General features: G+C 39.1%; 1 protein-coding gene across 1 annotated transcript; it reads right to left on the reverse strand.

The window, feature by feature from the left end:
• Nucleotides 1–1,482: 1,482 nt before the first annotated feature.
• LOC144641067 (uncharacterized) lies at nt 1,483–8,405 on the reverse strand (the record flags this gene model as incomplete). The annotated part of the gene is made up of 8 exons (XM_078500121.1): nt 8,352–8,405; nt 7,813–7,887; nt 6,571–6,646; nt 5,476–5,618; nt 4,642–4,668; nt 4,343–4,411; nt 2,135–2,251; nt 1,483–1,584 (listed from the first exon to the last, which is right to left on the reverse strand). Coding segments are annotated over exons 1-8 (663 nt in total), but the record flags the coding sequence as incomplete, so codon positions are not given.
• Nucleotides 8,406–9,984: the final 1,579 nt, after the last annotated feature.

Genomic DNA, 9,984 nt, shown 5'->3' on the forward strand with positions numbered 1-9,984 from the left:
TCGGTCAGTACAAAATGCAGACTGCAGACTGCAGATTGCAGACTGCAGACTGGGTACAAAATGCAGACTAGGTACAAAATGCAGACTGCAGACTGCAGACTGGGTACAAAATGCAGACTGACATTTAAAACTGTTTTTTTTTTCGTGTTATACGTGATAATATTACGTGATATTACCGGTTGTCACGCATTCGCTTTTCATTTTATACACACAAAGCCAGCGTAGTTTTCCGAGCAGGCTATTACACGCAGAGGAGAAGATTTTGGCCTTCATTCATAACGAACACAGTGCGCGCGTGACACGCTGTTTGTTTAAACATTAACCGCAAAAGAAGAAAATATGCTCGACTAGTAAGCATCGCATCACTCCAATCCGATCAAATAATAAACAGTTTGCGCTTCTTCAGAACAAAGCTACACCAGCAATTACTTAAAGTGATCTGCAGTAAGTACGGCAAAGTCTTAGCTTGCAGAAGTACGTGAGTTTGAAAAATGGAAAAGTTTTTATGTTGTGAAAATTCCACGATGTAAAGTGATTTCACGCCGTGAAAAGTCGTGCTCTCAAATATTCACGCTGTCGCACAATTCATTGCTTCGACGGTGATTTTTAAAAATTCATCTCGTTTATTTCTCTCACTATATTTAACCATGATTCATTCTGCTTTCAAAGGCTGACAAGTTCTCCTGAGGAAATTTACTGGTAAAATTATGTTGCTCTTTATCTGCTCGTAGCGCTGTAGTAATTCAGAGTAATTAGAATGTTTTTGTTGGCGGAAAGCGAAAACGAGTTATATATCAGAAGTTATATTATCGGAATGCATTGTTTTAGAAACGTCTCAAATGCCCAACCCGCCGCTTGATGTTGTGAGTAGACATTGACAATGAATAGAAACTTCCGAGATTTCATGTTAAAAAATTACCAGGTACTTTCAACTCTTCGTGCTTGCTGTGTTTACGTTTCTTTCACGGCGAAAGAGAAGCCGAGAAACATTTGCGATGCCACCCGTCAGATGTCGCGACATATTTAATTAGCGGCAGTAATTTCCTGCTAGCCGCTTGAAATGAATTTTATTCGAAAAGAGTTTCAATCTGTGGTCAATATTATAAATAAAACCACTGAAAGATTGAAGAAAAAGAACAAATTTCTCTTTCATGAAAAGCGATTTATTTTGAAAGGCTAACTAAATCGTCGAATATTTATAAACTTTTTTTGAGCCTCCTTAAATGACCATTGTTTTGGCCTCAGGCTGCATTTATTTTTTGAAAACGAATATTTTGGGCTTGTCAAATGTCAGTCTGCATTTTGTACCCAGTCTGCAGTCTGCAGTCTGCATTTTGTACCCTAGTCTGCATTTTGTACCCAGTCTGCAGTCAGCAGTCTGCATTTTGTACTGACCGAATTTCTAATGCAACAGAGTGTTGTGCTGTTGCTAGAAACCTCATGTTCAAAGTAGACAAGCAGTGGTTCATTGATTACATGTACCTCAGCTTCTTGTTCCGTCTCTTCCGTTTCCTTTTTATCTTCTTTATCCTTTGTTTCTTTTCCAACAAAAAAATTATAGGCTTCTTCCTCTGTGGGGATACCCTAGTTGAGATTACAAATTTAAGTTCACAACCTGTTCAGTTAATTACATTCATGGGAGTTGCCAAGCTTGTTCTTGACATATTAAGCATGTGCATATATACAGTACATGCACCTTTTAAAGGAAACCTCTGCTCTTGAGGCAAGTTGACATTGAATTGTTTGAAATGATGCCTAAATTACAGATTTTACAGGATTGGGGAAAAAAGCATTTAATTATGACCGTAAATGGAAAAGATTATGGCTTTTAAATTTCCCGTGTGGTGCCATTTTGGAACTTATGACTTCAGTGTGTTGCCCAATTGTTTCACACAAAAGAACCTCTGCTTTCTAATAATAGTGGTAAAAAAATAATGCACTGATGTCATCAAATCCAAAATGACAGCGCACAGGAAATTTAAAAGCACAAAAATTGACAAATCAAAGGCCTAGAATTCAAATGAAAAAACAAATCTGCAACTTTTAACAACCAAAATGGTTTTAAACTGTGGTAAACTTATTATTTTGGTCAGAACTGTTTTACAGCCAAGGTTCCCTAAAAATTAGTTTATACCTCTGCAGCTCTCTGTTTAGTTAGTGCAGCTATCTTTCTCCATCTGTTTGCACTTGCAATGCTGGCTTGAAGTTCAGCATCTTCTGTGTCTTCCTCTTCTGGTACATCACCAAGCAACTGAAAAGAATAAGTTGTAATTGTAACTTTATCAATTGAAATTAGTGGACCGGAGGGGGACAGGGGGGCAGCACGAGCCCCGGAGAAAAGGGGCAGGAAGCAGAAGAATGGACGGCAGGAAGCAGGATTCTTAAGGTGACGGGAACCAGGAGGAAAACAAATAAAATTTCGCAACATTTCGTTATATTTTGCAATAGATATGAGACAGAGAGGGGAAAATGGCTACTGAAAGGGGCAGGAGGCAGGAATAAAATATACGGGAAGCGAGATTAAAAGGCACGGGAGGTGCGAGGTTCAGAAACCCTGTCCCCCTCCACAAATTACATTGTATGTTACATTTATACATGTATTGTTACACACAAATGGCCAGCTCCACAAAGGTTAATTGTTATATCAATTGAACAGCAATTTTCAGGACAAACTAGTGTGATCAAGTGGTTTATGGCACTGGTCTCGTAATCCAATAGTCCTGAGTTTAACCCATTTTAAAATACCCTGCTCAGTCCTGCCACTATAAAGCTGGCAGGAAGCTCAACTTGTGAGCCTCCTGCCAGCTGGCAAAGTGCAATTAAAATAAACAATCACAATTAATTACACAGCCAAACAAATTATCAAATTTACTTTACAACCAAACCACTAACATGTACATGTACATGTAGCCACACAATGTACTAATGATTTTCAGTGCATGAACACACTGATCAATAAACGTCCCTGAATTATATGTACTATTGACACAAACAAAAACAAAAATTATTGTTACAAAATATAATTATAACATAGCTAGCAGAGCCGCGCAATCAAATTCAGTATACGTAATCGTGCTCAAAATCCCGATGGAGCACGCTGATGACGTAATCGACGATTGAAAATCTCACTGAGCAAAGCTCATACGCTGTGTTTTGCGAAAGCGATGACATATTATCTTCGGAATATGAAAAGTGAATCCTTTCAATATTTTTCCAAGGATACGAGCTACAAGGTAAGCTGTTTCTTATTACGAGACGGAGAGCGAAAGAGAAAATAAATTCGATTTTGCCGTCAAAGTTGTTTGTGTGCTTTTCTTCATTCAAACAACAACAACTAACGTGCGAGTCTCGAAGGACGAAAATCAGTTTTTCATGGCCCTAACGTGAAAGAATGGGCCAACCATGAATGGCAACAGCTCGATGGCACTAAAAACTAGCTGCCTGACGAAAGTTTTCGCGTTTTAAGCATTACACCAAAGCGTCTACGGCTCTGTTGTGATTTTGCCGCTCGGGAAAAATTTACTTCATCGGGCGCTTCATTCAACTACCATTTTCAAAAATAAATGTTTATTTACATCAATTACAAATAATATCGGTCCACAAATACACTTAAAACTAAGCTTGGAACCGAATTCTTTGACTATTTTACCTTGGAATCTGTTTGGCTGTTCGAGGTTGTTTTGTTTTAATTTTCTTCCACTGGGGAGTAAACATTTTAATTTTAATTCAGCGAAAACTAACCTCAGAATCAACAGCACTATTTGCTGTTTTCGTCATTTTCTTTCCTTCGCTCTGCCACCGTATAACCTTAGTCAATTTATCAGCCATTTGACACAAACTGCTCCAATCGTGTAAACTTGCACATGTGTAATTTATTGCTCGACCGCTAAGTTTATGTTCTCACACTGCACACAATAAACACAGTTTTTTCCCCGCGGCCGGTTTTGATGCACAATTCCACCGGCAATGTTATAAAACAATTGGTTCATGCTTTTAGCTGTGCTCCATCGAGCTATGGAGCACTTGGGAAGTTTGGAGAGCACTCAAGAAGCTAGAGTTACCCTCGGCTATCGCCTCGGGCAACTCTTACGCTTCTTTCGTGCTCTCCAAACTTCCCGCATTGCTCCATAACTCGATGGAGCACGCTAAAGCATGAACCAATTGTTAATTATGTTGTGGTACAATTTTACCCTTGGCACAATTTGGTATTTTCCTTTGTTTTGTCTGATCACGAATAAAATTATATAACAATGGAAAATACCAACTGAAATTGTACCAAGGGTTAAATTGAACCACAACATAATTATACATAAAAAAAATTAAAATTAAGTTTCAGCATTACCCCAGCATCGTCAAATCTTGTTGGTAAAGGTCTGTCTCTTAGACCACGTAGCCTTCGTTCAGGGGTGCCCTAATGAAATAAATTATAAATGGTAATTATGACTTTGGTGAAAGAATATCATACAATCAATATGAAAATTGCATTGTGACACAGATTTGTATTAACATGTGCATGTATGTACAGTATGTCTGTCCGAACTGTACCATTAATGAAAACAAAAACAAGATTATGACTTTTGTGCAGACCCAAACTTTCAACTACATGTACAGTCCACCGTTGAATGGTAACTTATTGCTCACCTCTCCTTCTCCAGTTCTGGAAACTGCCTGAAAATATATAAAAAAATAATATAAACTCAGTGGCCTGGCAGCGGACCTGCAGCAAGCACCATCTACGTATACAATTACTTGTACACTCAGGAAAATGATTGTAAGTATTAATATTTTATAAAACCTGGAGCATTTATTGGGTAATGCATTTCCAGAGTTTTGATTGTCTTAATGGCCATTGGATTTCAGCCATTATACCATATCCGACAGACATGGTTGACAAAAAATTGTCTAAATGTCTATTTTTGCAAAATAAAACTTTAATAATAAAACTAGCAAGATTTTCTGATATTTAATGGTCATTTTTGTTAACACGCTTATTGGATATGAGATGATTATATAGGCAACTAGGTGCTATGTGCCCCAATGACTACCTACCATTTGCTACAAATGAGTGCTCGTGGAATAAATGTACAGCACTTGTAATAAGTAGTCTGGTATCGTCACAACTGTACATGCTGTGCATGTGACATCATGTTTCCACGACATTCGGAAATTGACAAAAAACTGTAACATACAGTCATGTAATGTACAGTTTATGTACACTAAAAGCGAGGGTATCTTTTGGAATGTTTGAAAACCCTTGGCAGCCCTAGCTGTCCAAGGAAAACAAACTAATTTAAGGTGCTTTCTCGAAAGCAAATTTCTTACAGAACTCTAACTTAATTATTATGTATCTTAATGTATTTTAATATTATTTTAGAAAATCATCTTTGAAAAGCCTCGTTAAAGTAAGTCAGTAAAGATTGAATGTACATAATTATGTTATGTAAAATGAGTATTATGTGTGGTGTATTGTCATACCTGACGTCCTCGTACTTTACTTCGGAGCCTTTCTCTAATAGAAGCATTCAGACCCATGCTTTCTCCTGCTGATGATGCATTGAACTTCCCAGAATCCATCATTTGTTGAAGTCTGGGACCTGGTTCACCCAATCGCGAGGGACCTTTGACATCAAAATGAAATGCAACAAGGCATTGTAGATACCGGTATATGTTTTATAGCATCAGAAAATGGTCTCCTTTCTTTGGCAGATTTCACTAATTACTGCATTCTCAAACAGCTAGGATCCATTGCAAGTTTTTTTTTTTTACCAATCACATAGCTCTTCAGAGATCTGTGTACTGTTTTTGATGGAAAGTCACTCTAATGACCAATAAAAGAAACTACCCAGATATTATTTTGTACAGTATTAAGTGCTTTACCATCAGTGGGCAATTTTTGGCTCACTTACAAGGCTTTTAGCATGAATTTTAGACATTTTTCTCTGGTCACATACTCCTGTGAAGAGTATGCGGGAGTATGCGACCAGAGAGAGATGTCCAAAATTCAGGCTACCAGGCTTTATATGAGGTTAAATGCGATTTAACCAAGTTAAATAAAGCAATTTAACCAAGTTAACCACAACGAGTGGGTAGTCAGCTGTCCTGGTGGTCAGCGGTTACTAGCTCTTGTCAGGCTCGGTGTGTTGCGTTCTCGGACATGACAGCGTGGTGTCAGGTCTTCGTTCCATGGAGGGTTTTCAGGGATGTTTTGCGAGTTTTTCCCCCTCCCTCCCTCCCTTTCCTGCTTCTTTTTATTAGTTATAAATTCATTTTTCCACTGATTTAATCAGTGTGACGGGTGTCTGTGTGTGGGGGCTCATGGCTGTTTTGTTGGGATTGCCAGCCTTGGCAGCTTTATTCTATCTGGGGAGGGCCGGCTGACCTCAGTGGAGGCCCTCCCGGGTATCCCAGGCACCCAACCTCCATATTCACGAGGCAGTGGTTAACATAATTTATATACAATTCACATCAAGTTTTTTAAGATATTAAGAATTTTGTATATGTGTGTGCTTACATAAAAGAATTATACAGTAACATGTAAACTCTGCATGTGTAAATAGAAATGCAAACAACCTGCAGGTGATGGAGTCTCTACATTGCTCCGTTCTTCACCCCATGCTCCACCTGATCCACCAAAAGTGTTGGAAAGCTGAAATCATGATGTTAAAATTAAAATACAGATCTGTATAATTATTTACCAGTATACATACAGGGCTGCAAATAATTTTCTTGACTTGAAAGGACATATGTCCTTCTAAGGCACCATCTTGGTCAGACAAAACAAAATTGTGGTTGAACATCAACAAAAACAAAAGGGTGAGTTTTATTCATTGTTGCCGTAAAATGATTTACGATCAAAAACTGTCCGGACATCATGTCCGACCACACTTGGGATTTCGTCGGACATGAGCATATTTTGGTCGGCCAATGCCCGATGACTGACTGTTATTTGCAGCCCTGTACACGTACGAGGTGAACACGCATGCCCAGGGGGAGTACTCCGGCTTGAAAATGACGGGGATGATTCTGGGATTTTTTTGGGGTTTGAAAATTTGGCAAGTATTTTTTTGGGTGACAGGGGATTTTTTGGCTTATTTTTGGTAATGATGAATAAACAAACACGGCGTTCAATTTTTTAAGACATTTTTGTGTTATATTTTTGCCTCTCCTGACTATTTAGGGGTAATCTGACAAGGGATTTTTTTGGCGGGGTATTTTTTCCAGGGATTTTTTGGGGTAACGTCGGAAGACTTCAGGATTTTTTTGGGTCCTGATTTTTGCCTCCATTCGATCAGCCCCGTCATTTTCAAGCCTGAGTACCCCCCCCCCCCCCTGGGCACGCATGTACATAAACACTCCGTATATTAGCTGTCACATGTAAGTAAACACTGTTGAGTTAACACAGAGGTGAAAATCACTTGATTCATTTGCAATTTATGATAACAGGTCAGTGCATGAGAAGACAAGCACCTACAGCTGTACGATCATTATTAGGCATGTGTGATTTTCTATCAATAAAATTGAAAGTCTGTACACTTACAGTGTAATACTAACTATGGAGTCAGGGCTGTCATTAGGTTTCAAAGCAGCCGTTACATTGAAGTTATCACTTGTAGCATTTTGCTTCATATGCAAAAGTGTAACGTAACACCAATCAACATCTTCACCCATAACTCAGCGGTAACATGTAAGACGGGTTACAGCCCTTAATGACAACCCTGGGACTAAATACATGTACATGTAATACTGCTGGGTATGATGTATTGTTAACAATATACACAACTGTTAAGGAGACACCATGGCATTTTTGCATACCTCTTCTTTCCTTTGCTGTCTCCTGGTCTGAAGATCCTGCAGCATATCACCTTCATCCTCAAGGTCTTGTAAAGACTGTAAGTAAAAAGGAAAAGAATGAAGGAGGAAGGAAAAGAAGGGAAAAGAAAGATGTGCTTTCTCACAATTCACACTGATTGGTTCACTGGCCTGATTCCTTTTTAAAAAAATTGTAGTGTAAATTAATATAATTTATTTAACCACATTACATAGAAGAGATAAGGAGCCAGCTTGTTAAGATGACTGTGTGCGTGCATCCAAGATTGAATTGGAATTTGGAGCATTGGTTTTTGTAGAAAGAGGAAAACCGGAGAACCCGGAGAGACAAAAAGAATCAGCAAAGACAGGAACCAACAACAAACTCAACCCACATATGGCACTGGGCTGCAATCAAACCCAGGCCACATTGGTGGGAGGCGAGGGCTCTCACCACTGCGCCACCCCTTTCTCCCCTTTGTGATTGGTCAGAGTGATAACTTTGGTTTTGGTTTTCCAACACTCAATCAATCACTCTATGTAACTCTTGTCATCTCTCCACAACTCTCAGTCTCAATTGGTATGAACCAGAAACCCATAAGGGTTGAAACGTGTAACGCGCGCGCACAGCGTTTTAATATTCATTTTGATATCGTTAAGTATGCTAAGATTCTGGGCGTAACCGTTTCGAGCGACCTTAAATGGAACCATCACATTGCTGAAGTTGTTAAGAAAGCTAGAAAACGCCTGTATTGAAACTTGGTCAGGATTGTTTTTCAGAGTGGTGTGATGTCCCGGCAGGTGTCCCCCAAGGGACCAAATTGGGCCCCTGGCTCTTTAATTATTATAATGATCAACGACCTTGATGTCCCTGGTATTGAGTTATGGAAGTATGTCGATGATACCACGACCTCTGAAACAATACCCAAGGGACAAGCAAGCAACATCCAGACCGCTGTGGACACTTTTGCCTCGCGCGCTAGCTCTGACAAGTTCCAGCTAAACGAGGCAAAGTGCAAGGAACTGAGGATTAGTTTTAGTACCAAGAAGACTCTTGAGCTTGATCCTATTGTTATTAATGGCAGGCAAATTGATATCATTAAGTATGCTAAGATTCTGGGCGTAACCGTTTTTCGAGCGACCTTAAATGGAACCATCACATCGCTGAAGTTGTTAAGAAAGCTAGAAAACACCTGTATTGTCTTTCTCAGTTAAAGCGTTCAGGCCTACGTCCTAACGAGTTAGTACAGTTCTATCGTACCTGCATTCGCCCTATCACTGAATATGCCTGTCCAGTTTTCAATGAAAGTCTACCTGCGTATCTTTCTCGTGAGCTAGAAGCAGTGCAAAAGAGGGCGATGCGCATCATTTTTCCGTTTTTTACGTATGAAGAAGCGCTCGACAAGGCAAGTCTAGTCACTCTGTCAGGTCGAAGACAAGCCCTGACGGACAAATTGTTTAACAACATTTTAGAGAACAATGACAGTAGGCTGAGGAATTTACTGCTCCCACGGAATCTTAGTAGTTATAACCTCAAAAAGTCACGCCAGTTTAACCCTGTTTTTAAGACTAATAGATTTAGAAATAGTTTTATTGTCTCTAATGTACTTAAGTTTGGATTTTAATCACTCTTGTATAGTTCTTTAAATATTTTTACATTTTATCATTAGTTTTTATCGCTTTATAAATTTGTAAATATGACATAATTCAACCTTTCAGGTTGCTCTATCCATTTTGCTAAGTACCATATTTGGAAACACGAAGAATTTGTACGCGAATGCTTTATACGCGTAACGTACAATGCGAACCATAGGGAGTTACACATTTCAACCCTAAAGGCCTGGAAATACGGGCAACATTTTTGTTCAACTTGTCTCGCAACATTGTTGCATTGCAAGTTGAACGAGTTGTTGTCTGTATTACTAACGTGCGCTCAATTTGTCTCGCAACAAATTTCGATGTTGCAAGTTGCAGCAACATGTTGCACAAAGTAGAACCGAGTTCTACTTTTTGCAACAGTTTTTTCAACTTGTAACACCGAAATTTGTTGCGAGAACAAATTGAGCATGCGTTAGTAATACGGGCAACAACTCGTTCAACTTGCAATGCAACAATGTTGCGAGATAAGTGAACAAAAATGTTGCCCGTATTACTGGGCCTTTATGGGTTTCTGTATGA

Source organism: Oculina patagonica, unplaced genomic scaffold, assembly GCF_052425735.1.
Source record: "Oculina patagonica isolate OP01 unplaced genomic scaffold, crgOcupat unplaced654, whole genome shotgun sequence".
Taxonomy (NCBI): domain Eukaryota; kingdom Metazoa; phylum Cnidaria; class Anthozoa; order Scleractinia; family Oculinidae; genus Oculina; species Oculina patagonica.